Raw genomic sequence first — 27,999 nt, forward strand, 5'->3', positions numbered from 1 at the left:
TAGACCTGTTCATGGACTAGAGCTGCAGTAATGCAGTTGTGGGGTGGAAATGTCAGTCAACATGTCGTGACATTTCAGTATGCTTGACAGGGCATAGATGGTTGAACTATATGAATATGATTGGTTTAATCATTTGATCGTACGTTTCTCAAGATGAACTCTGAGAGATTATAGGGAGTCAAGGAGAATTTTTTTCTCTGCAGAATCTGAAGGGGTATTGAGATCAGCAAAGACAGTGTACTTCTGCTTCTAATCATATGGAAAATCTTTCAAAGACTAATCTTTTCAAGCCAGAAGAATAATGTCGAACAAGGAGTCAGGACATACCTCAAGACATGTTTTATCTTCGAAGACCAGCATGGATTATTCTTAAAATATTATATCTAAGATGTGTATTGATGGTGTGTATCACGTGTTTTGACTTGGTGCATTTTTTGGAAAATGTCATTTCCAGAATAAACTGGGTGTATTAAAAGCATTCATTGCTTTCAGCCGGTGCACAGGCTTACCTGATGCATTTTTTGTGAAATAGCGGTTCTTGACCAAGACAATTGCTACAGTCTAGATACATTATTTTGGTTACTTAGGTATTTAAAGTGTCTTTATGTTTCTTTTTCTCCACTTCACTTTTTTATGTGTCTTTGTTCGTTTTGTTCTCATGTCCTTCGTTCGGATATGGGTAAGTTTAGAGTATATGAAGGTTATGTTTGTAACCTTGTGGTAAACATAGGGAAAAAAGGTTGTGTTCAGACATTGTTAAGTCTGAGGTCAATCTTTACAGGTGTTTTGCAAAGATGTCGAATAGAATGTTCTTTTCTGAGTCTGGTTTTTTTGCAGTTTTGCAAGTTTTTCTTTTTGTGTCTTGTTTTTATTCTAAACACAAATTGTATCATATGTTCTGAGTTATCCAATATAGAGGTCTGCTTTCTCTATGTCAGTGAATGGATAGTTCAAGTGTTTATTTCTGTTGGTGTGTTTCCTTTTATGCTCTAGAAGAGGATGTTGTGTCAATCTGTGTCTTAGCATAGTTCTCAGTTTGAGGGGGAGTTTTAAGTATCTTCTTCCTCATGTGCATCATGGCGTCAGTTTTTCTCCTTCTATGTGAAGTTGGTGTCTGTGGTGTTATGTTTTCTATGCTATAGTGATTTCTCCTTCAAGAAGCCTTTGTCATATTATGGCTAAAAGGGGGGAGAAGTGGTTATGTTATGTTATCTCTGAAGAGCATCTTTTAAGGGGGAGAAACTATTTGTTATCTGTGGGATCCTTAAGAGAGAGAGAGAGAGAGAGAGAGAGAGAGAGAGAGAGAGAGAGAGAGAAAGAAAACATTGGAAAGTGGGACTTCCATAAAGAAGTCCTGGTATGATGTCTCGACATCATAGACGAAGACTGAAGATTGTCTCATACAAAGATTGAAGCTCATAAACAGTGACTATCTGAAGACTTCCAAATTGATGTTGTTGTACTTAATTATTAAAGACCATTGAATTTGTTTAGCTTCTGTAATACAAAGGTTGTATAAATTAGTTTTAGCCAAAGGGGGAGATTGTTATTTCTCTATAATTTGAATTGGCATTTAGTTTAATAAAACTAATATAGCTGTAATTAATTAAGTAGGAATTATACTTGTAAGAGAAAACAGGTTGAAGATCTAGATGACAGAAGAACATGTTGTGTTGAAGTGCTTCAACATCTGGAAGAAATGTGTCAAAGAAGATGTTGAAACATGTTCCATTCGACATCGCGCCAGGGCTTATATTTCAGTTACTTCATACTCAAGTAATTGAGAGCTGCAGAATATTGCTAACCAATATTATGCAATCATGTGTGGCCTAAAGAAGAGTCTGGAAGAATTAAATCAGAATATGTTTGATTGAAGACTTTCTAATTTTGGAGATTTATTAGGAATATTTGATTGAAGACCTATTTTGTAGGAGAATCTTTTGGAGATTTGTAACAGCTAATGAAGTTGTAATTAGAAGCCCAAGTCTAGTTGGAAATAGGTTATAAATAGAAGTTTTGTATCCTAAGTTTAATAGGGAAACCAATATGTAAAATTATAAGGGTTGTGTTGGTTGGTGAAACCACCCGGTTTGTGGGACGGTCACCTTGTTCTCACTCAAAAGCCTTTAGGTAATGAGTTGAGTATTGTTCTTGGAGGAAGCTTTTAAGAAACTCCAAGTTGGTGTTCTTAGTCTAGAGTCAAGGCTGAGTATGGAGGGAAGTGCGACTTCCTTCCCGACATATGAGTGTGTCTCCTCATCATGGAAGTGTGTCTTCTATTATGTAAACACATGATTGTGGAAATTAGACTGTTGGTACAGCTCCTGGGACTGGAATCTGTATAACACGCACACAAGGAATGATTAAAGAATGCACAAGAAAAATCATGAATTCGGATTGAGATAATCAAAATTAGAAAACAAGTCAGAAGAGCACTAAGGCCGCCCGTAGCAGACACTAAGACCTATAGACCAACCCATTTTTCCCCATATAAATTCTGGAGGTCGGCTATGGCCACCCATAGTGGGTGCTACGGCTCGTAATCGTGCCTAGAAATTTCTTTTTTCTCATATTAAATCTTTTAACCTGAATTTTTCTCAATATCTCACCCACTACTCAGTATTACCACATTCTATTGTTGTTAACAGGTTAGAAAATTTTACCATTCATATCATGCAACAATAAACATCCAATTTCATGATCTTTAATAAATCAATGCATAATAGCGCAAAATAAACAAGAAATCATGAATTAGTGTTCTAACCCCATCATGCATCAATCCTAAAGTGGTCTAAGCCCAATCATAGCCTAAAAAGAACCCCAACTCTATATGGAACCTAAATTGGAGAGGTGAGATGGAGAGAATAATGATAAACAATTGGTGAATTAACCTCTCTAAGCTTGACTCTTCTTTAAAAGTGGTGAAACTTCAACATGCAAGCAAAAGTTCTGTCCAATTACCAAGCAACTTTCCTCACTTTTCCTTCCCTTTCTAGCTCGCCACTCTCACTCTCCCTTTACTCTCTCAAAATTTTCTGAATTGAGACAATGAGAAAAAGAATGGGAAATTGAGACTCTCTCCTGTTTATATACTTTTCCATGAAAATACTAAATCGTCCTTACATTTAAGCCTTATCCACTAAACATGCCACTAGCCACTAATGAACTTTGATTAGTGTTACAAGAAATCTTACAATTCAATTAATTCTTCATCATTCTACAAATCAAGATAATGAAACCAATGGATATTATAATATCATAATGCTTCTTCTTATATTTTTTTATGTTTTTGTTAATGATTGGTGTTAATGGATAATGAAAATGATGATCAGTGGCAGAGCCAGAAATTTTATGCAGCCTGGGCAAAAACTTTACACCATTGATTATTCATCTGTTTTAATTTTCACACCTTATTTTTACTAATTTTGCCCCTAATTTTGTCCCTAATTTTGTCTAAAAATCTACTATTAAATTTGGGGGAGTACAAAGAAAATAGGGATTGAGTCTAGACGCCTTCCCGGACTAGTTGGGACTTGGCTCCTCCCCTGATGATGATTTGGTTTTGCTAAATTTGTTGGTGTTATTTATTTAGTATAATGTCTAAAATAAAAAATGAAAAAAATTATAATTAAAAATATTTTCAATGCGTAGAGATTAGTTTTGGAGCTTTCACTTGTAACAATGGTGTAGAAACGAAAAAAGGATTGTGCACAAATTAATTTCATAATAAAAAATAGATAATAAAAATGTTAAACCACTTAACCTAAAAAGATAAAGAAAATATTTGCAATATACTCTTTTAATTTTTTGTGTGTTTGTTAATAAATGATGTTGGTGGATGATGATGATTCGATGTTGTTGAATTTGTGTTGTTCTTCTACTTTGACTTCTGTTTTGGAAGAAGAAAGTGAAGAAATTGAAGATGAATGTGATGATGAAAAATTATGTTTAAAAAATTATGTTTAAAAAATTATATACTTTAATAATATAAATAATTTATAGAAAAAATTTTATATTTAATACCTCATTCAATACTTAGTTAAAATCAAGATTATACAAAAAACTAGGAAAACGGGCAACAAGTTGCACAACTACTCCTTTTTGGATGACAAAATCAATCCCCTTAAAAATTAAATTCATTGTCCTAGGTGACGCAAGATTGTTATGTATAAACCTTTGAACTCTATGTAAAAGATCAACCATTTCTGATGCTAGAAAACCAAAAGCGTCAAAGGCAAATGGTATAAAAACATGTTGATTGTCGAAACATGATTTCTCATGCTCGGCCATTTTACTTGAAGCAGCTTTGAAGCTACCTATCTCACAATAAAACCTCCAGTCCTCAGTCCCACCAGTGGGGAAACTCTAGTCAAATTTACACATGCATTTTTTCCTCATATCCATCCATACACCAGAACATCTGCTAGACTAAGAGTCGACCTCCCCTCCTGTGGATCAGTCAAGAAATTCACACGCATCTCTTTCTTCATAAATACCCTCGCACGCCTAAATATATCAAATAGGACATCATTAACAAAGTCATGTCGGTATTTGAATCATATAAGATATTTACAATAAATAACATGTTACCCAAATATATCCAAGCACGCCTTGCGGAAAATAGGACAAACCTCATCAACGGGAAATAAGGGAATTATAAGCTAGTGTTTAAGGATGTTACAGTACTCTACCGGGGACATATGTTGGCCTAGACCGTCAATAAGGATAGCAAGAAGAAAATCTTAAGTATATTATGTTTCAAACAACCATAAATAACTTTCTATCTTATGGTTATGTTAAACTTTACTCTCATGTCATGAACACTTTTATTAAATAAGGCACTTGCCAAAACATGTTATGTAGGAGAGACAATTTCCTTTCTAGTAAAACCGCTAAGGTCAAAATCTGGAATCACAAAACTAAGACCATGCAAAGCTCTGTAGAAATAAGGTTCATGTCGTTTACCCAATTGTTTCTCAATATATGATCATATAACACCCAAGACTGAGCCCTAGAAGTAACAAACGTGAATGAGGATGCTTCTACTGCCGAGTATAAACCCAATCCCCCAACTCTAATAGGTAAAGAAGCCACCATCCATTGAAGGTCCACAAAAAAGACCTCCACCAACCACGATGACTTCAACTCCCCTTTGCAACTCTTTATCAAACCAAATAGTTTCTTTCTCCATATGATTAGGTTGACACATTTTAAGAACAAAAAATAGTCTGGCGATACCCATGCAAGAACGAAGTAGAAGAAACCCACTTTGAGGAACTCTTAGTTGTGGCAGGAGATCGATGAGTTCAATAGCCATGTCCGCTCTCTTCATTGACAACCCTCGATAAAACCTTCATCTCGTCTAACAGCAGCTCCAAGCAGCTTCAACCCTAACATTGGCCTCCCAACATCTAAAGGAAATAACTCCCCACAAAATTTACTATCCTCACACAAAGGGCAAACGATCTCAGTTTTATTTATGTTATTTAGTTTCAAAGTGACCTAATGACCTGCAATTGCAGATCAAAAACCATGGTGAAGAAAAATAAACGGATCCAGACTAAATGGTACCCCCTAACCACCACCAATGTCTCTTGCATGCGTACACTCTCTTAAAAATGGTGACAGAATCCTAGTTACTGGTCATTTTTGCCTTCTATAAACACACATGATTTCTCTCATGTGTTTTGATTTTTTTTCTTACATTTTTTTATTCGAGTTATCGTTTATCTATTAAAAATAAAAATATGATTGTCAACCTAATTAAATGTGTGCATTTCTTAGGTACACACTCTAATTTAATTAATTTGAGCCTTTTGAGTGAGAATATAATTTTTTTATCATAAATTATTAATTTAAAATTATCAACAACTTATTTACATTAGTATATTATGAAAAATACAAAAAAAAATGTTGCTTCCAACTATTGAACATGTACAAATAAGTTACACTCATCTAACTCAATTAACATATATATTTTGAGATATCTCACTTGCACCCACACGTCCACACCCAATTAATATATAACTAAAACTTAATATACATGGGTATAATAAACAAAAGGTAAGGTATATTTTAATTGCAATACTAATATTGTTACTTGAATTAATTTTTGTAGTTTCTCTATTCGGGTAAAAATGCAGAAAAATCCAGAATACAACTACCACTCCCAATGTGAGAAGGTAAAAATCACAAACCTTAGCTTTGCTGATGATTTACTCTTATTTGCTCGAGGAGACTTCATTTATGTGGATCTCATGATGAAGACTTTCCATAGCTTTTCAGCGGCTACTGGGTTAAAGATGAATGCTAGTAACTGTAAGATTTATTTTGGCAGTATGGATGAGAACACCAAGCAGGAAATAAAACTATTAACAGGTTTTCCTGAAGGGCCACTCCCATTCCGATACTTAGGAGTCCCTATAACAACTATGAAAATGAACTGTCATCATTATACGGGTTTGGTAAAGAAAATAGTTGGGAGGATAACTCATTGGAGAGCTCGAATATTAAGCTATGCAGGCAAAATTCAATTACTGAAGAGCATCACGTTTGCAGTCACCAACTATTGGATGCAATGCTTTCCCCTCCCTAAGCATGTGATCCACAAAATAGATGCGATTTGTCGTAGTTTTATGTGGACAGGTGGCAAGGAAATAAGCAGAAAATCACCAATCTCGTGGGATAAAGTCTGTAGGCCGAAATGCAATGGTGGAATGAATTTAATTTCTCTGCAAATCTGGAATCAGGCTACATTATCTAAGCTGCTCTGGAGCATAAGCTGTAAAGCCGACAGTCTTTGGGTTCGTTGGGTTCATGCCTATTACCTGAAGAAAGACAAAATTATGGATGTGAAGATTAGAATAAGCTGCTCTTGGATCTTAAAAGCAATTCTAAAGCAGAGAGACAATGTAAATAACATGCAGGTTTGGCATATGATGCGGTAGAAGAAAGTATTCCACATGAAGACCATGTATATCGCCCTGTTGAATATTGAGCAAAAGGTTAGTTGGAGAAATCTGATGTATCACAATGGTGCTAGGCCAATGGCCATTGTTATCCTTTGGCTCACGTGTCACGAAAGGCTAGCGACTAAAGGAAGACTCCATAAGCTGGGTTTTATGGATAATAACATGTGCAACTTCTGCCCCAATGCTGAAACAGTCCAACTCCTGTTCTTTGAGTGTGACAAGATGAAGCAGATTTGGAGGATAATGCTCAGATGGCTGCAAGTTACCCATGAACCTGAATATTGGATTGGAGATGTGAAATTGCTAGTCCAGAATTGCAAAGGGAAGGGAAAAGAGCCAATGTGATAAGGATGGCAATTGCGGAAACACTATACGAATCCTGACAGCATAGAAACGACATTAGCTTTGGAAAGATTGTGAATAATACAAACATTGATGAGAAAATTATAAACACCATAGTCTATAGAGCCTGTAACAATTTCAAGCTAAGAGATTATGTAGCTAGATTAATGCTATAAGAGTTCTTGATTTAGATTTGTCCTTTTTGGACTGGATCCAAACGATCGCCTTGTATAGCTTATTTTTTTGAATTAATAAAAGTCTCATTTAATTAAAAAAATATATATAGTATTGTAGCGGGGAAATTCTGAGATTGAAGCCATTATATTGACTCGGCTCATTATTTGTTTGAAATCGCCACCGCGCTTTATTATTTCCAAAGGAAAAGGGAAAGGAACGTAAAACCCAAAGTTTTGTTTTTAAAACAAAAAGAAGATATCTTAGGTACGGGTGTTGATTATACAAGGGGAAGGTTTTAAGCACCCCTCATATCTGTGGTACTCCACAAGAACCTTTTTGAAAATCTGTGTCATGTGTGCTAAAAAAGGGTTTGTTTAATTTTTAAAATAAGCTCGGCAAAGCGTTAAGCTTTGTGCCTACATACCTCCTCCGTGCAATGGAGAAGTCAGAGCTAATGTAGTTCCGCTTAAAGGGAAAATAGTTTTTAAAAGGGATAAACACTTTATCATTGTCGAAGAGAATACTCAGCCATTGATCTTTATCATGAGAACAAATGGATTCTTTGCATCACAAATGAAAGAAGGGCTCCAACTCGGATAAAAATCAACGAGTATGCCATTAGCTCTCTCACGTGGAAAATATCTCATTATATCAATCAATTTCAAAATCGTGGGGTATCGCAACTCACTACAACAATTAATGGTGTCTAAACTTTTGAAGAAAAGCCACTAAGGGCAAAAGATATTTTAAAGAAAATGTTTTAAAAAGGTTGCAAACATAAGAAGATTTTGGAAAAAGGGAGAATATTTTGAAAATCTAAGAAGGGGAGGAGATGAAGAGGCTATCCTAGTACATAAAATAAAAGTTATGGAAAGAAACGGTCTAACCGAAATAAGAAGCCAACACTTGACATTAAGAGTCAAGGTAGATTTCTCATCCTTTGGAATATCAATACAAAACCAATACATTACCACTTGGGGATCCAGATGAACTTATTGTCTTTAGCACAACTTCGCATTAAGCACATTAAAATTTTGACGAAAATCGGGCAGAGTAACGACTGTTTTCGGGTAAAATCCTTATCTCAATGCCTTGGAATTAACCATCAAGGACTTTCAAGGAAATACCTGCACACACAAACATACAACAATCCAATGCCAGACAGACAGAACAATCACAGAGTAATAACAGAATCATAGGGTCCAGAGGTACTAAGTCCATAAGTCCAAGTCTCCAAAATGCTTGGGATAGTAACCAATAGTCCAAAAGAGCCTTATGTGTTTTTTTTAGATTTTTAGTTGTTTATTAGTGTTTTAGCATAAAAGATAAAGTATGGTCCAAGTGGACAAAAAAAAATAGCGGAAACATAAACAATACGTCCAAATGGACAAAGAGAAAATAGCGGAATATAAATGTCCAAATGGACAAAGAGAAAATGGCGGAAACATAAACATGATGAAATGATAAAATAAAGCAATAAAGCGAAAAATAAAGAGAGATATAATAAAGTGCATAAATTAAAGTTAATTGTTAGATGTTAAAGATAAACGTCTTGGAACTTGTCAAGTATGTTATCAAAGTTAGTAGTAAAGATCGAGGGTGAGTGAAGGATGTTCTCGGATTTAAATTCAATGGACATTTATCAGAAGCTTGATAAAATCATAGTGACTGCACGATAAACCTTCATAAGTCTTAAATCAACCGCATACAATTATCTTCCATATTTGATCTTTTTGATTCGGGACACGAAATATTGCGCTATGTTAAGCAGATCGCCAAGTGATTTATATAGAAATCACCCTACAACGAGGCCGGTCAAAACTTTATGTGCTAATGCATGCGAGAAAAGCGATATGTAGATCACTCTCCGAAAGCAATAACGCACGAAAAGAAAATAGATAATGATCTAGTATTTACCAAGAATCCATAAGAATTCTCAAGGTGTTAAGACTTTCATCGATCAAAAGAAAAAAAGAAATAAAAGATGAACCACATTCAAAAGCTCCTTTCATCCATAATTTCAATCACTTAATATTGCGGATTCGGATTTTCATCCTACCAACGCCATAAGTCCATCGATATTAGAGAGAAATTAGGCCTCTAATTTGTGATTCAAAGAAAATATCAAAAGAATGGAGTAGAAGAAGGGTTAGAACCAAAAACAAGTCAAAAATAGCAAAAACAAGCATTCTGCCTCACTGGAAATCGATTTCCCTCTATAGGAAATCGATTTCCTGCCTGCAGAATTCAAATCTGGCGCAAAAAGCAGAGTGGAAATCGATTTCCCTCTGTAGGAAATCGATTTCCTGCGCACAGTTTTCAAAAAACAGCATTATGAAGCATAAAACTTGATTTAGACAAACATACAAACACCTTATGATCACATATCAATTGGAGCACGAAATTTCCATCAATTCACCATCAAATAGGGCCAATATAGCATCAAAGATGCATTGAACACAAGAAACAAAGATCTACATCTTAGAGTTTAGAATTTTACCACTTATTGAACAAAATGTTGGAGTAGCTTCATGAACAAGCACCAAATGAGTAGATTGTTCAAAATTGGAGATGAACAAACAAAGAAAAGAGTGAAATGTAGGAGTTTTAGTTCAAAACTAGCAAGATTCAAGGTGAATCTCACTAATTCTATGAAAATGAACTTTGGGTGAGGGTTTTGGAAAGGATGAGAAATGAATTTGCAAAATTTTTTTTGGCTCTTCAAGCTTGTGAAATGAGGGAGGCAAGGCCTCTATTTATAGAATTGGAGGAAGAGTAGTGGTAACTTGGTCATTTTGCATTTGGTAATTAATTTGTGCTTAATTGGTGTTTAAATGGTAAAATGAGACTAAAATGGGATTAATGAAGGGAATTATTTTTGATGAGGTGGAAAATTGGTAAAATGACAAAAATGATCAAAGAAAATAGGTGCCAAAATGATGTCATACTTCCCTCTTTATTTTTTTGAATTTTCGCCCCAGGAAATCGATTTCCCATATGGGTAAATCGATTTCCACCTTCAAATTTTCAAAAAAATTTCTTGCACTGTTTTGATTTTTGCCCGATCTTTTACCTGTAAAATATAAACAAAAGAGACAAAATACATTTTTTGGATTTTGGTTAGTAATAAACAAATTAAAAGCTAGAGGTGCTTGATGATTCCCCTCAACAATAATCACAGTATGAAGAATAGAGCTTCACAATACTGCTCTTAATTGATGATTAAAATGCAATCAATGTTTAATCTTAGGGTCAAAAATTGGAATATGACAAGTATAGTTAAGTATTGGCATTCACCTTTATAATATTATAATTTATATAAATTTAGAGTATCTAAACAGTTAACAGATTCCTGCTTTTTCTTACCTTGAAAAGTGAAAAAAATATCAACAAATAATAACCAACAAAACTATGAAATATCTTACCTAAGTCCTTACATTTTCCATCATCATTGTCTTCTTAAATGCAACTCCAATATTTTTCACTCTTCAACCACAAATGAATGAATCATCCGCGTTTAACCTTACCCATCAACAAGTAAATAAATTTCACATTCTCAACAAAATTATTAACAATTATTTAGAAAAACATATTGTTTCTTAAATAAAATTGTATACTTATTCATGTTTTAGATAAATAGGACTAAACTGGTGAGAAACGCCTCTTATATGATCAAAATAAAGACAAGCTGCAATTCTCCAGCATTCTCAAGAGATACAGTATTTGTTTGATAAGACATATTTTTGAGTTTATGTCTTCTAGTTTATAGCTTATAAGCTCATATGACAATTTATACCTATTTAGTAACGATATTTTTATCACTAGCTTATAATTTATTTTACTAACTTATAACTTATTTTCCAAATAGCGTTTTAGCTTATAGCTTATAGCTTATAATTTTATCTTCCTTATTTACCCTATTTATTTAAGCATAAACACATTTTTATTCTTTATCATTTATTTTAATTTCAAATTAAATAATTATGTATTAAATATCTTTTATATTATTATACATTTATAAGTTATTTGAACCACTAATTTTATCAAACACTTCAATTAGCTTATCAGTTATTAGTCTCAACTATCGGCCAAAAACTATAAACTATCAGTCATAAGTCATCAGCTTTAAGTTATAAACTGTCAGTTAGCTTATAAGTCAATTGCTATTTTTACCAAATAAACTCATAGTCAGTGTTTTATTTGGAGATGCTAGTGGCAATGAGGTTTTTTTTATTTTCAAAAATATTTATTTATTTAATTTTCAATTTTATTTTTTAATATTTAGACGGATAATTAGACTAGTTATTGACTGCACATTATTATTATTATTTTTTCAATATTTAGTCTAATATGTCTATTATGGACTGAAGGGCTAACATGTCCTATTTTATTTTATACTATCATTATCATTTTATTTTTATATGACATTTTAATATATTACATTATCATAATATATTTTATAAAATTTTACATGAATTCTGTTAAGAGTCCCACATTGAATAATATATGGCCTAAACATGTTCTTATAAGTGGGGACACACTACAAGAAATACTGCATTTTGCCAGGGGTTAAACCCCTCACTAAAGGCAAAACCCCCTCACAAATGCACAATTTGCGAGGGGACAGCTCCCCTAGCAAAACAGGGGGTCGCAAATCCATTACCGAGGGGCTGTCCACCTCGTTAATTTGCCAGGTGCTTTCCCCCTCGCTAAATGACAATTCAAAATTCTGCTCTGCACCCTACAGAAATAGGCACCAGCTAGCCGTCTGCAATGGGGCAGACTGCGTCAGAAAGTTTGCTTGGGGTTAAGCCCCTCGCAAATTGTAATATATTTTTTTTTTTGCTTGGGGTTAAGCCCCTCGCAAACTGTTTTATGTAAAAAAAAAAATATAATTTTCAAAACCGTAAATAACAATTAAAATATATATATATATATAATATAATTTAAATTAAAAAATATATATAATAATTCAAATTAAAATAAAATTATTATAATACATATAATAATTAATATTTAAGCAAATATATTAAAAATTAAATTCCATACAAAATTACAATAATATTTAAAAATAAGTTTAAAATAGTTAACACAAATTGTTCCATACAAATTAAAATAAACATAAATATGAAAATTTAATTATTCCCCCCATCTTGTTCCTCCTCTTCTTCATCAGCTCCTCCATATCCACTAGTTCCTCCAAATCCACCACCACCCATATTCTGTGAAGCAAAAAATTGATCAAACCTTTGTGACCGCTCATTTGCAATTCGCATTGCTTCTTGATACTCTTGTGCCTGCCTCCTCAATTCTTCCTGAAATTCTCTCCTCATTTCTTCCCGTAATTCTCTTTCTCTTCTTTGCATTTCCTCCTGCATCTCTAATTGTTTTCTCTTCATCTCTTCAATTTCCAAATTTCTTGCTGCTACTTGTTGTGCTGCCTCAGTATTTGCCAAGTTTCTCACAGTTTCAAGCATTTCAGCGGTTAATATAGGTGGAGTGGATGATCCTTCTCCATCAGCATATCTCATTTTGAAATCTCTACTACGCCGCTTGATATTTTTGGAATACCCTCCAGCACAATACACTCTCCCATTTTTCTTCTTTCCACCTGAAACCTTATACCAAGTTTGAAAACCAATACTAGGGTCAACAGGATACCCCGGTGGTGGTTCAGGTATTTCAGGATGCTCTGACAACTTTAGGGCAAGTTCTTTATCAAAATTCTCCTATAAAAAAATTAAATGTTATCATGATTCAAATAAACTATGTACATATAAAAATTATAAATAAAATATCTTTGATATAAAAATAACTTACTTGTGTGATTTTTGCGCGCTCGTCAATAAACTCTCCATTTCTCTTGAGATGAGTCTCCATGTGAAGCTCATTAAGAAGTGGAGTTCTGCCTAATTCTTCACGCTAAATAAGTAAAAAAAATTAATCATACATAATGCAACATTTAAATAATAGATTTAATAAAAAATTAATAAATTTATATACCATTCTTCGCGCAACTTCAGCCACACTAATACTTCCTGCTGCGTAGTTGCAGCCACCAACTTCAGATGCTCTATTTTTCTTTGCCTGCTCCGATATTTCCTTAAACTTATCAGAATTCCAATGATCAATAAGCTTTGGGAATATATCTTCTCCTATCCAACGTGGACGTGTCCCTTTTGCTTCCCATTTCAGTCTAACATTCCTCATAGTATCAGAAAATCGAGCAGCACATTTTGAGTGAAAGTTTTCTTTAATCGCGGCCTCATCTCTAACATCCCAAATACAATACTCCTACATTGTTGTATGAATTTAAAAATATTAAATAAAGTAGAATCATGAATATCACAAAAATTAAAAAGGAAATGTCAAAATGAATAAGTAAATTATACCTTAAATGCCTGAAACCATTTTTCCTTATCATCTTCATGTACAGCTCCATAAGACGGCCAGAATTGTGTGTACTTCTCTTTAATAATATTTGTTATGATCGATACTGCCTGATGTGAGGGAACAATTCTAAACAACAAAAATCTTGAGTTAGTATTGATTAAATAAAACTCATATTTAAAATATAATATAAAAACACAAAGACTTACGATCCTGCATCGGGATAAATGACTAGTCTGCCCTCATGATACTTAATTGTTTGAGTCGTATTTTTTTTCAAAATACGCTTCCTCTTCGTTTGCTCCTCAGCACTAGTATCTCCATGACAGCTGGTATCTCCAGGAGCACTGGTATCTCCAGGAGCACTGGTATCATCTTCTGAAGGGATGGGTAATGGCATGCTAGATCCACCTGTCTCCATATGCATGGGTAATGGCATGCTACCAGATCCACCTGTCCCCATATGCATGGGTAATGGCATGCTAGATCCACCTGTCTCCGTAGGAAAATATGTGGGGTAAGAGTATCCAGGAGGACAAAAAAAAACCTGATCCAGGGGGCATGGATAGTAATCCAGTGAAAGATCCAGACATGGGCGGTGTAGGATGCATAGGCGGTGTAGGATGCATAGGCGGTGTAGGATGCATAGGCGGTGTAGGATGCATAGGCGGTGTAGTATAGCGTGGAGTAGAGCGTGGCATAGGAACAAACATATCTGAGTTAGGAACCTCCTCTACAATGAATCTAGTGCGACGAGGCTTTTGTTGACCCTTACCTTTATCATCTTTTTTGGGTGGCATTTTTTCCTGTTACACAAGATAATATTTGAAAGATAATTGCACAAGATAATATTATCAAGTTAATATTACATAAGATGATATTTGAAAGTTAATATTACACAAGATAATATTTGAAAGTTAATATTACACAAGATACTATTACACAAGATAATATGTGAAATACTTAAGATAATATTACATATTCAATTTATTCATCATCATAATCTTCGTTGTCTTCATCGCATCTGATATTATTGTCTTCAGACTCTCCCAGCTCTTCATGCTCTTCTTCCATAGGATTTGTTGACAACAAGATACTTGCGTCAACTTGTTGACCATCAACTGCAGTATCACACAAACTTACAATCTCCTCGGTTTCAATTACCTCATTAACAGGTGAAATCTCATCATGTTGGTATGCAACATCTTCCATTAACTCATCAGTCTCAATGTGACCCATTGGGTTGGATTTGATTACAACACACCATTCTCGTTTCCGTGGGGTAATTGAAGGATAAGGTACATAATAAACTTGCCTAACATTATGTGCCATAATGAAAGGGTCATACTCTTTGTACTTTCTATCTCTTCGAATCTCAACAATGTTATACTTTTTATCAATTTTTGTTCCTCTAGAAGATGGATCATACCAATCACAATAAAATAAGACAACTTTATTTTCCGAGTCCATATAATTATAAACCAACTCGTAAATATGTGTGATAACCCCATAGAAGTCGTCCTCACCACCCTCTGTAACTCCTTTTACGACTACACCACTGTTTACGGTTTTCTTCCCTACACTCCATTCATCAGTGTGAAATTTGTAACCGTTTACAAAATATGTGTGCCATTCATTTACACGTTGACTAGGGCCTTCAGACAAATTTCGCAAATGTATTAAGTCAGGACTTAGTGTAACAATACATGATAATTGTTGCTTAAACCATGTTGGAAAATAGGCATGTGTGTAACCAGTCGATGGTTGTTCGCCTGTGCTTTGATAATAGTAGGTACCAAATGCCCTATTTCGAAAAGAAAAAAAGGTTAGAGAAGGTAAATCTTAACCAATTAAACATATACACTTAATTTAAAATATACTTACTCAAGATATGGTTTAACTTCAACGCAGTTAATCAGCACATGAACATGAGCAGATTGCATTTCTTTTTGTGAAAGCCAATGCTCACTCTTCTTCCCTGCGGGACGGCCTGGACGACCGAAAACTGATAAGGTAAATTGACTTCTTTCACTAAAGTGAACTTCGTTCCTTATGATTCTTGGAGACAACATCATGTGATTGAAATAATGAGAGCAAAAATGTGATGTTTCGCGATGTATATAATGTGCACAAATTGATCCCTCAACTCGTGCCTTATTTTTAACTGATCGCTTTGAATCACCCATGAATCGTTCAAATGGATACATCCATCTATATTGAACAGGTCCACCTAGAAAAGCTTCATAAGCAAGATGCACAGGGAGATGCTCCATAGAATCAAAGAAACCTGGCGGGAATATTTGCTCCAACTTGCAAAGAATGACAGGAATATTTCGGTCCAATTTAATGATGTCGTCTACTCTTAAAGTTGAAGCACAAATGTCTTTAAAAAATTGACTAATCTCAGTAAGTGGATTAAGCACATTCTTGGGCAGTGAACTGAATGCAATTGGAAGTAATCGTTCCATGAAAATATGACAATCGTGACTTTTCATTCCATGCAATTTACCAGTGTTGGCGTCAGCACATCTTGCCAGGTTAGAAGAATAACCATCAGGCATCCTCAATTCATTTAACCACCGACATACAGCTTTTGCTTCTTGGGGAGTAAGAGTGTAACAAGCCTTGGGTTTTAATAATTTTCCGTTTGGTCGAGGTTTCAACTCCAATTCTTTTCGATTACAATAAAGTTCCATGTCTTTCCTAGCCTTCTCATTGTCTTTTGTCTTCTCATTATCCATCACCGTGTTAAGCACATTATCAAAAAAGTTCTTCTCAATATGCATAACATCAAGATTATGACGCAACAAATTATCCTTCCAATATGGGAGGTCCCAAAAGATACTTCTTTTTGTCCAATTATGGTCAACCCCATATCCTTTAATTCTACGTGTTTCACCATAGTCTGTGAATTTTGGTAGGTCACAAACATTATTCCATACTTGAGTCGATGACAATCGAGGGGGAGGTAGATCTTTTACTTTTATTCCTTTTCTAAAAGCATCTTTATTCCTTCTAAATTCATGGTTGGTAGGTAAGAACCTACGATGACAGTCAAACCACGAACTTTTCCCACCAAAGTTCAAAGTAAACGCTTTTGTGTGATTCATGCAATGCGGACATCCCATTTTACCATGTGTACCCCATCCAGACAACATGCCATATGCAGGAAAGTCATTAATTGTCCACATCAAAGCCGCTCGCATATTAAAATTTTGTTTACGAGACACATCATAAGTCCACGCTCCCACCCACAGCCTCTTGAGATCATCAATTAAAGGTTGCAAATAAACATCGATTCCTGCCTTTGGACTCGACGGTCCCGGAATGATGCATGTCAAAAACATGTAAGGTTTCGTCATGCACATCTCAGGAGGGAGATTGTACGGGGTAACAATTACTGGCCAACAAGAATATGCATTTCCTGAAAAATTATAAGGAGTGAAACCATCTGAGCATAATCCAAGTCGGACATTCCTAGGTTCAAGTGCAAATTCAGGATGAACTCTATCAAAGTGTTTCCATGCCTCGCCATCAGATGGATGTCGCATCATGCCTGAACTAATTCTGTTTGTATGGTGCCATGCCATTTGGCTTGCACTGTGCATTGATGCAAACATTCTTTGCAACCTAGGTATTATTGGTAGATAGAACATAGATTTCACTGCAATGCGATTTTGTCTTTGGTCAACTCCTTTACTGCTAACTAAATACCTCGGACTCTCGCAAAACTTACATTCCTCCAATTCCCCATCATTTGTACCAAATTCGTTGTCATAAAACAACATGCAACCTCTAATGCAACAATCAATCTTTTTTACTTCTAATCCCAACTTCGACACCACCCTCTTTGCATCATAATAACTTATAGGCATGTTTTCTTTCATAGGAGTCGCGTCCAACATCATTTTCGCAAAGAATTCTAAACACTGATCAGGAACATTCCAATTTGACTTCGCAGCCAAAAGTCTCACACACATTGATAGCTTAGAGTCAGAAGACCCCTCAAACAATGGTATATTTATTTCTTTCAACAACTGATAAAACCTTTGAGCTTTCTCATTCGGGAGCTCTTCTCCATCCATGTCTTGTGGTTCATCATACGCCACATTCACCCCTAATGCGTCAGTGAACATCTCCTCGACAAAATTAAATTGCTCATGGCATTGCATTTGTGATGAACTACTCCCTGGATCAGCTCTATTTATATCTGGTTCTATATGTGTTTGACTACTAGAAGCCTCTCTATTCATCTCCTGCATTGTTTCCCCATTAGATGTCCAAACCCAGTAATTTGGCCTAAAACCCACTCTCTCCAAGTGACGTTTCACTTCACTAGGGTCACTGATAATATTTCTGCAACCACACTTTAAACACGGACACCTTACCCCTCCTTCCCTGCGACAACATTCTTGAGCAAACGCAAACGAGAGAAACGCGGCAACTCCTTCCATAAAAAGTGGTTTAAGCCCACGTCGTCCAGGAAACATTCTATCGTACATCCAACTACGATAAAATTGGTAATGTTTCATACTGCACATGTGAATCATGTTTAATTATATTAAATATTTGTCTTTTTCTAAACGTATATAAACTATATATATACTTGTTTTTAATCCTAAACATACATACTTGCTTTTAAAATATTTTTATACCGTTTTAATAAATATATTGTTTTTATATACTACTTTTTATTACATACAATAAACTATCAATATATATATATATATATATATATATATATATATATATATATATATATATATATATATATATATATATATATATATATATATATATATATATATATATATATATATATATATATATATATATATATATATATATATTAAATTTAATATAAACTATCAAATATAATTTTAATTTTAAAAGTACAAAATTGAACAAAATTGATTCTTTTAACTATCAAATATAATATATTATTTTTATATACTATTTTTTATTACATACAATTTTTATATACTACTTTTTATAAACTACCAAATATAATTTTAATTTTAATTTTAATTTTTTAAATACAGATTATTTTTAAAACTATTATATGAATATATATATTTGCAATGCTTTTTAAAAAAACTTATACAAAAAATCACATAAACTTTGAGGAGTTGTAATATACTATTTTTTTTATATACTGTTTTTTTAAACATATTGTTTTTGTGGAGTACTTTTTTATATTATATACAAAATATACTTTTTAAAACATATATATTATTTTTTATATTTTGCAAAATGTTATACTACTTTTTTATACATTGTTTTTTTAAAAATTTTATTTTTGTATAATGTTTAATATATATATATATATATATATATATATATATATATATATATATATATATATATATATATATATATATATATATATATATACATATTATAAACTATACAAAATAAATATTCTATTTTAATTTTTAAAGACACATAGTTTGTTTTTATACACTGTTTTTTATATATTATTTTAAAATATTTAAAATATAAAAGATATTTTTATATACTCTTTTTTAAAACAGATTATTTTAAGCATTAAATAAACAGTTTTATATAAACTATAAATTATATACTGTTTTTTGTTTTGATTTAACTAATATAAAAAAATTGTTTTATATAAATAAATATTTTGACAGTATATAAAAATACAGTTTTTTTTTAAATAAAAAAAATATCATTTTTTGAAATTAATAAATATACAATCTTTATATTTACTTAAAAAAACGAAAATACACATAAATACACATAAATATACACTCTTTAAAATTAACACAATAAATTTCTAATATAACACAATAAATTTATATACTATTTTAATTTAACAGTTTATATAATATATACACCAAATATTGTTATACAGTTAATAATATATAAATATCTAATAAATAATAATAATTTCGAAATTAACTTTTTTAAAAAATAATAGTTTATATTATTATTATACAAATAAAAAAACACACAAAATCAAATGTATAAACACCAAATATATCTACTGCACCTTTTAAAAACATACAAAATATATAAAAAGTTTAGTAATGTGCACCTGGAATTGATGAACAAATGGTTGTGTTTCTTGATGCTTTGAGTTCCAAAATTCTGCTCCCTTTAAGCAAATCATTTGATACATGAAAAACAAGAAATAATATTAAAATTTCGATTACAAATTAACTATAAAAATAAAATTATAACATAACAGAATAATTATGTTTACTCACCAAGAAGAACAATATTTGCAGAAGAGAAGATTGAAGGGAAGAAGAAGTAGAATATTTGCAGAAGAAAAAAATTTGGGGAGATAAAGATAAAGAAAACTTACCCTTTGAATGAGGAAGGGAAGGGAGAAGATAAAGAAAACTCTGAACGGTAACAAAAGCGGTGGTTGCGTGAATTAATTATGATGTCATTATTTCCGACGGGCAGCCCCTCGCTAATCAAACGCTACAAGTTTCCGTGGGGTAGCCCCTCGCTAAAAAGAAACGTTGGAAACATAAACTGCACGCGCAGTCTGTAACAGCAGAACGGTTCAACTTTGCGTGGGGCACCCCCTCGCTAATATACTAGTGGTTTATTGGGAGGGGTGTCCCCTCGCTAAAATCTGTCAAAATCCTATGCCTAATTTGACTTTTTAGCGCCATTCCCGTTTGCCAGGGGTTGCCCCTCGGAAAATGGTTTTTTCAAAATTTAAATTTCCCTCTTTCTCTTTTGCGAGGGGTTTCCCTAAGCTATAATTAATTTTTTTTGTTAACCTGAATTTAGCTTTGCGAGGGGCTTTACCCCAAGCAACATTGATTTTTTGTGAGGGGTTTTACCCCTGGCAAATATCCCTGGCAAATTCAACTTTTTCTTGTAGTGACAATCCTCACCCAACAAGCCGATTTTGTAAGAATGAGTTAGGTCAAACCACATTTCTTAACATGGTATCAAGAGCTTCGTTTAAGATCCGGTAGGCCACCTTATATGGTTTCCGCTATCGGACCACCCACCATTTATTTGCACGCTTCAGTTGTCTAGTCCTGAGCGTGAGGGGGGTGTTAAGAGTCCCACATCGGACAATATATGACCTAAACATGTCCTTATAAGTGAGGGCAATTCTCACCCTACTAGCCAGTTTTATAGGGATGAGTTAGGCCCAACCGCACTTCTTAACAAATTCTAAATATTAATTGAACTCAAGTTATATTCTTTCTATGGAGTCAAATTTATAATTTACAATGTATAAATTTTAAAGTTCTAACAGTTTAAGGTAAGGAAATGGTTCTTTTAGTAGAAATAATGAAGAAATAGTGACGTGAAAGAGAAGTAAGGAAGAGAGAGTAAATTAAACTTCTCTCAATTGATTTATAAATTGATTGATTTAGAATAGAGGGAGAAAAAAAGAGTGAGAACCACTACTTTTCATAATTTTCAAAATAGAGAAGAAAAATATGAGAAGTGTTGTTTTATAATTAATTTTATATTTATGTTTCTATTTTATACTAATTAAATATTTATAAAGATATTTTTATACTTTTAAAAATATATAACACGTATCTCCTCTCTATTTGTTTTCCTTCATACTCCCTCCGTTCCTTTTTAAGTGTCGTTTTAGAAGAATTTTTTTGTTCCTATTTAAGTGTCATTTTATAATTTAATGTTATAATTTGTCAATTATACCCTTATTTTTTCAATAACTCTACCCCATATTTTTCAATTAGTTATTGGAAAAAGAGAGTGTATTAAAGAATTTATTTGGAAAGAGAAAAATAAATAAGGGTATGATAGGAAAAGTAACTCTAATAATTCACTATCTTGGTTGAAGAACTTTTTGCTAAAATGACACTTAAAAAGAAACAGAGGAAGTACTAATCAATACCTCAATCTTGTCTTTGTTATTTCTCTGTTCTCATTTTTTCTTTACTACTAATTGCATCATAATTGTATTTAACTTACGAAATTTATATACTTAAATATATCTCTACTACTAATATTTCTTAAATTTACGAAATATTATTTTTACAAAAACACATAAATGTTGATAATGGTCTGACTCATAGCATAAATGGTCAGCCACTTAAATTCCAAAAATAACTTATAACTAATATGAGAATAATGTATTTATTTTACTTTTTTTCTTTGAATAGAATCATGGAATATATTGGTTTGATAGCTCTGCATATTTTATATAATTGCAGCTTACAATGTTAAATGTGGATAGCCTGATATTCATACATGAGCGTTGCAAGACGCTTACATTTGAATTATTAGGAAATTATATTGGAAAAAATTTCAAATTGTACGTAGCTAGGGTTGGACCAGACGGTTGGATCCCAGAGTCAATCACCACATACTATCGTGACAATCCTCCAATCACATTCAACTAAAATTATTTCATTCTCGATGATGAACAGCGATATGTTTTTGATTATTGCCAATCACCGCATGGAAGGTGAAAACAATGTTTTATTGGGAAATTCATCTGTTTGTAGGTAAATAAATGGATAATCATCTAATATTTATATAAAAGCCATGTGTGTGCATATTTTTGCAGATTTTCGCATGTTACCATAGATCAGATTGGGCTTATTATACAAAAGACAGATGATTTGTTTCCTGAAGCGGAACCAGAGAAGGAACTGCGTGACAAACGAAAATGCCATGGAAAAGTTGTTTCAAAGAAAACTCGGGCTACAAGTAGTGAAGCAATGAACATATTAAACTCTGTTTAAAACACTTTGCAAGATAGGTGAAACAAATAGTTAGTGTAAATAAAACGTAAACTTCCTTGCGTACTGTTTATTTCGTTGCAAGATATGGTGCTACTGGGTGGTGCTGGAAGGATGCGGAAGAGCTGCTCCACGGTGGCAGCAGCAGTGACTTTTTGTGGCAGGAGTTGGTTGATCAAATTGACAGTTCCCGGCCTACGGAGAGGACGTTTGACAGCTTTTTTTGGGGCTGCAACAGTGCAGGAATTTTCAAGGTAAATTCTTGCTATGATAGATTTGTTGAAAAGCTTAAAAGTCCCTCCTTAGATTCTTATATTCTCAAGAGAGTTGGTTTCCTGTGGAGCATTAAAGCCCCGCCGAAAATTCTTTTTTTCGGATGGAGACTCGCTCATAATAGATTGGCAACGAAGGACCAATTAATAAAACGGGGTATCTCTTTGGTAGAGGGAGGGAGTTTGTGTGTTCTTTGTCAAACGGAGGAGGAAGATTTATTGCATTTGAAGGGAGGGTGTTTTGTCATTGCGAGGATTTGGAGGAAGGTGTACGAGTGGATTGGCCCGGTGGACAATTTTGTGTTGGAAGAGTTTGAGGAGTTTTTTGATTTCTTTGAGAAGGTGAAGGTAAAAGCTAAGAGAATTATCATAGCGGTGATTTGGCTTTCAACGGTGTGGAATATTTGGTTAAGACGTAATGCGAGTATTTTTAGAAATGAGTCTTTTAGTTTTACCGAATGTATTTCGGGGATAGTTTTATTCTCTTGGAATTGGCTTCATTCGTATTATGTTGTTAGGGATCATTGTAATTTTCACATTTGGAATATCCATCCTCTCAATTGTTTTGAGTAGAAGGAGTTTTCCCTTTGTTCCTTTTGGTTTGGAGTATCCATAATACTCCCTTATAATCCCATTGCTTATTAAAAAAAAAAAAAAAAAAAAATGATGTAATATTACAATTTAATCACATTACCTATTTTTTTTATAGTTTCAATGATACACAGATTGAAATATTTTTTAGGAATGCGAAGATTGGGAGTGTTAAAAACAAAAACTATTATTCATACTTCTAACATGTTATTTATTTTTTGCTATTATTCATTAGGGTTATTTATGTATAAAATTATAGACGCTGTAAATGTTCATGAGAAGTTTTAATGACCTACGCGAACACATGTGGGATAGTCTGACTGAAAAAGAAAAAGAAGAGCTGAAGGTGGTCTATGAGCAACTATGGGATGATTTTAAGGACCTGATATAGATGTTCATAGCAGTGATTCTTATTATTCCGACAAGAATGATGAATTTATGTTCGATTACAAAGTTGGTATACTTCCATATGTTTGGTTGTGTTTGATCTATTGACTAATGCTTTTGTAACAATTAAAACATGATACTCATATTATATTTGCGATGACATGATAAGTAGTGTTTATGTAGATCAAATATTCAGAAAATTATTTTTATCACCATATCATATAAATATTAAATAGAAGGAAAGAGTTGTGTGGTTTGAACTAATATGGTAGGAATAATTAACACAATTGTTTTGAGAAACCAAAGTATGTAGCAGTTGTTTATATCTGTTATATTTCATCAGTGTATTTTGCTTTATCAGTTTATTTTATTAATCAATATTACATGATTATATATGTTTAAATACTATGCGAACTAATATTCGTTTTTTCCCTCCCCAATTTAATTATTTTTTAGATACAAATGTGCGTAACACAGCGGTACCCGTGCGAATGCACGAGTATCACAATAATAATAATAATAATAATAATAATAATAATAATAATAATAATAATAATAATTATTATTATTATTATTATTATTATTATTATTATTATAATAATAATAATAATAATAATAATAATAATAATAATAATAATAATAATAATAATAATAATAATAATAATTGGACATAGACAACAATTAAATATTATCTTTCAATAAAGAGAAGGGGCTAGTGAATTTCATTTCTTTCACAACAACCTTTGGCTCCCCCATAGAGTCTATATAGATTTTTTATTGAATGAAATCATTAGGTTTTCAAAAGATATAACCCATATATTCTAATACAAAAATTATAAGAAAATATTAAAATAGTGTATTGTTAGCATTTCATTATAGTGTAGTTTTTTTTCAAATAATATATATGGTAGTTAAATAATGACCCTTTATAATGTTAAAATTAATATAAATTTAGAGTATCTACACAATTAAGAAATTTCTCCTTTTTCTTCCCTTCAAAAGCAAAAAAAAAAAAAAAAGTAACAAGTATTACCTAACCAAACTATGAAATCTTTTACCTTAATCATCACATTTTCCATCATTATTGTCTCCTTACATGCAACACCAACAATTATCACTCGACTTCAACATCATATGTATCAATCTTCTGGGTTTAACCTTACCCAACAAGTAAGTAAACCTTCAAATCTTAACCAATTATTATTAACCAAACTTCTTAACTATATGTTTTATATCTTAAATAAAATTTTAAATTTATCCATTTTTTAGATTAATAGGACTAAATTGGAGAGAACCTGCACTTACATGATCTCAATAAAGACAAGTTGTAAATCTCCAGCAATCTCACAAGATACCGTCATAATTTTATTTGGAGATGCTGTTGGCAATGAGGTTCTTTATATTTTCAAGACATCTAATTTATTTATCTTTTATTTTTATTTTTTATTATTTAACATGTCCTACTTTGTTTTTCAATATTTAGGCTATACGGAATTATTCTGACACCTTTTAAGTTTTATCTTGCTTGCAGCTATAATTTTCGTACTACTAAAAATTTTATTCTAAATTTTTTCATCAATAACATGCCAAAATACCATCTCACATGTGAAAAACTTGGTATGTCATTTTAAAAATTCGGTATACTTTTTATCGAAATTTTTAAAAATTCAATATGTGACAAATTTAATGATTTTATTTTGAAAAATCGAAAAATAAAACAAAACAAAAAATAATACTAAAGCAAAAAAATGAACTATATGGTTTTTTAAACAATTGGAAATGACTATTTATTTACGAAAAAATGTGATATCATGCATGTATTTTACAGGCATTTTTGAAATTGTTAAGATGCGTGTATGTTTTATTATCGTCAATTAAGAAAAATCTGGTAAAAACACATGTAGGATACCATATTTTTCAAAAATATTGATAAACATGCATGCAAAAAATTAATTTTTACCTAACATTTCAAAAATATCAATAAAAAGTATACTTTTCGTGAAAAATACTATATAAATTTAAAGTTACGGTATAGATGCATAAATTTAATATAAAAAATATTTATAAATATCAGATAAAAGCTTTAAAAAATGCAATAAAAGTCCAAAAAATGACAATTCAAATAGTAAAAGTTATGTAAGGGTATTATGGTAAATGAGGAAGAGATAATGAGGCGAAAGAGAAATAGGAAAAAGAGAGAATTTCTATTAATTGATTAAGAATAGAGATAGAGAAAGATAAGAAAAAGAAGAAGAGTGAGAACTACCACTTTTCACATTCTTCAAAAGAGAGAAGAAAGATCTAAAAAGTTTTATTTTTTTCATTAATTTTATATTTATACCCCTATTCTATATTAATTTAATGTTTTTAGAGATATTTTTATACTTTTAAAAAAATGTATAGCATTTCTTTTCTATCTCTTTCTCTTAATTTTTTCGTATAACTTAAAATAACTAAAATCTTTTGTTTTTGGCTCACTTTTCTTTGCTATTTCTCTCCTTCTATTATCTCTTCACCATCAATTACAACCTATAAAAGCATCTAATTATGAAGTTTACATATTTAAATAAATGCTTATAAATATTTTTAAATTAGATGAAAATAAAGTTTTTTACAAAAAATTAATTTTTTCAAAAACATAGAAATGTTGATAGTGGATCGATTTGAACCATAAATGACCAGCCAGACAGATTCCAAAAATAACTTATAACTAATATGAAAATAGTGTCTTATTTTCCTTTTATTCTTCTTTTGAATGGAATCATGGAATGAATTGATTTGATAGTATACATATTTTATATAATTGCAGCTCACAATGTTAAACGTAGATAGTCAAGATTTTCATAAGTTTGAGCGGTGCAAGACGCTTAATTTTGAGGTATTAGGAGATTGTATTGGTAAAATTTGCAAATTGTATGTAGCTAGGGCTGGATCAGATGGTTGGATCCCGGAGACTATCACCGCATATTACTTTGACTACCCTCCTATAGGATTCAACTACAATTATCTCATTCCTGATGATGAACTATATGGCTTTGATTATTGCCAACATCAAACTTAATGTAACATCCTTAAATACTTATGTTTCATTTGTTGAACAAAGAATATACTTACTGCATTTGTTAAAGATGAATGACCAAGTTACACTAGATTCTTACACTACTATTAGACACGAAATTTAATAGGCTAGAAATATAATATTTTTGATGTAACAAATTCTAGTTTATCTTCTTGCCTCGTGTTACACTCAAACTTCATCAAAAAATGCTGTAAATTATAGATGTTTAACCAAAAAAAGGTTCGGATATGAATTGGTCACTCAGCTAATATGAAAGTATTTATGTATTAATTGAATAATAATTTACCAACATAGAGTCGACTGATGCAAAATAAACTCATGACCAAAAATGGCTATATATCAAATCTAGATGGACTTGAAGATCATTATCGACTTGAAATGCAGTCTTACAAAATAATTTTGAGTAAGAGTTCAAGAGATAATAATATAAAGTTCACCAAGTAAAAAATTCCATACAACCATGTTGCTAGATATTTGAGATGAAGTGGGAGAGAGCTATAGAGAGAAAAAGAGAATACAATTTGCTAGCGAACAAAGAGCCGAAAAATTACAATTAATTTTTTTTCTTTTTTCCCACGGTTTTTTTAATAAGTAAAGAGATATATTGAACGAAGACGAAGCATAAGGGGTGCTTCTCCCGATACAAAAAGAACACTTCCCGGTTTAGAATGTGTGAAGATTCATTTCTTTAAAAACAAAGTTATGAAAAACATAATTTTTTGATATGGAAGTTAATAAATCAATCAAATGATTTTGACTGTTAATTATTGATACAGGGTCGATCCAATCAAGACGGAGACCATGTTCTAATATAAAATATAGGCCTAAAAAACAATTTAATAATTAAATATAACACATAAAAATACCATTATAGATTAACTCAATAAAGCACTAAAAAACTCATAGTATTTATGAGAATTGGGTCGAACTCTAGTGGGTCGAAGAGTAGCTTTTTGTTTCGACAGAGAATGTGTCGAAGACCTACATACTATAATTGAAGTGTGTTCTAGTATGTGGGTGTCAAAATACTAGGATTGTTAGTATTTCGAATTGAGTTTGTTTGTTATGTCCAATTG

The 27,999-nt window shown here is 32.2% G+C and overlaps 4 protein-coding genes across 4 annotated transcripts; 2 read left to right on the forward strand and 2 right to left on the reverse strand.

The window, feature by feature from the left end:
- The first annotated feature begins 6,137 nt into the window (after positions 1-6,137).
- On the forward strand, positions 6,138-6,947 carry LOC131639335 (uncharacterized). The gene has a single exon (XM_058909837.1). The coding sequence runs from the start codon at positions 6,138-6,140 to the stop codon at positions 6,945-6,947; it is 810 nt and encodes a 269-aa protein (XP_058765820.1).
- A 5,514-nt stretch (positions 6,948-12,461) lies between these two features.
- On the reverse strand, positions 12,462-14,680 carry LOC131639336 (uncharacterized). The gene is made up of 6 exons (XM_058909838.1): positions 14,428-14,680; positions 14,166-14,333; positions 13,883-14,121; positions 13,494-13,784; positions 13,311-13,412; positions 12,462-13,219 (listed from the first exon to the last, which is right to left on the reverse strand). The coding sequence occupies exons 1-6, from the start codon at positions 14,678-14,680 to the stop codon at positions 12,626-12,628; spliced, it is 1,647 nt and encodes a 548-aa protein (XP_058765821.1). The 3' UTR covers positions 12,462-12,625.
- A 210-nt stretch (positions 14,681-14,890) lies between these two features.
- LOC131639337 (uncharacterized) lies at positions 14,891-18,370 on the reverse strand. Its single transcript, XM_058909840.1, has 4 exons — positions 17,702-18,370; positions 15,765-17,620; positions 15,629-15,684; positions 14,891-15,413 (listed from the first exon to the last, which is right to left on the reverse strand). The coding sequence occupies exons 1-4, from the start codon at positions 18,368-18,370 to the stop codon at positions 15,403-15,405; spliced, it is 2,592 nt and encodes an 863-aa protein (XP_058765823.1). The 3' UTR covers positions 14,891-15,402.
- Positions 18,371-24,777: 6,407 nt separating this feature from the next.
- On the forward strand, positions 24,778-27,562 carry LOC131639340 (embryo-specific protein ATS3B-like). The gene is made up of 3 exons (XM_058909844.1): positions 24,778-25,014; positions 25,114-25,236; positions 26,654-27,562. The coding sequence occupies exons 1-3, from the start codon at positions 24,889-24,891 to the stop codon at positions 26,903-26,905; spliced, it is 501 nt and encodes a 166-aa protein (XP_058765827.1). The 5' UTR covers positions 24,778-24,888; the 3' UTR covers positions 26,906-27,562.
- Positions 27,563-27,999: the final 437 nt, after the last annotated feature.

Source organism: Vicia villosa, unplaced genomic scaffold (genome assembly GCF_029867415.1).
Source record: "Vicia villosa cultivar HV-30 ecotype Madison, WI unplaced genomic scaffold, Vvil1.0 ctg.002598F_1_1, whole genome shotgun sequence".
NCBI lineage: Eukaryota > Viridiplantae > Streptophyta > Magnoliopsida > Fabales > Fabaceae > Vicia > Vicia villosa.

Coding starts and splice junctions, on each gene's coding strand:
- LOC131639335 (XM_058909837.1), top strand. CDS start 6,138: ATGCAGAAAAATCCAGAATACAACTACCACTCCCAATGTGAGAAGGTA.
- LOC131639336 (XM_058909838.1), bottom strand. CDS start 14,680: ATGCCACCCAAAAAAGATGATAAAGGTAAGGGTCAACAAAAGCCTCGT. Junction 13,785..13,882: donor AATGGTTTCAGGCATTTAAG/GTATAATTTACT, acceptor ACAACAATGTAG/GAGTATTGTATTTGGGATGT. Junction 13,220..13,310: donor AGCGCGCAAAAATCACACAA/GTAAGTTATTTT, acceptor ATTTTTTTATAG/GAGAATTTTGATAAAGAACT.
- LOC131639337 (XM_058909840.1), bottom strand. CDS start 18,370: ATGTTTCCTGGACGACGTGGGCTTAAACCACTTTTTATGGAAGGAGTT. Junction 17,621..17,701: donor TGTCGAAGTTGGGATTAGAA/GTAAAAAAGATT, acceptor GGGGAATTGGAG/GAATGTAAGTTTTGCGAGAG. Junction 15,685..15,764: donor GAAGTTAAACCATATCTTGA/GTAAGTATATTT, acceptor TTTTCGAAATAG/GGCATTTGGTACCTACTATT.
- LOC131639340 (XM_058909844.1), top strand. CDS start 24,889: ATGAAATCTTTTACCTTAATCATCACATTTTCCATCATTATTGTCTCC. Junction 25,015..25,113: donor GGTTTAACCTTACCCAACAA/GTAAGTAAACCT, acceptor TCCATTTTTTAG/ATTAATAGGACTAAATTGGA. Junction 25,237..26,653: donor GAGATGCTGTTGGCAATGAG/GTTCTTTATATT, acceptor ATATAATTGCAG/CTCACAATGTTAAACGTAGA.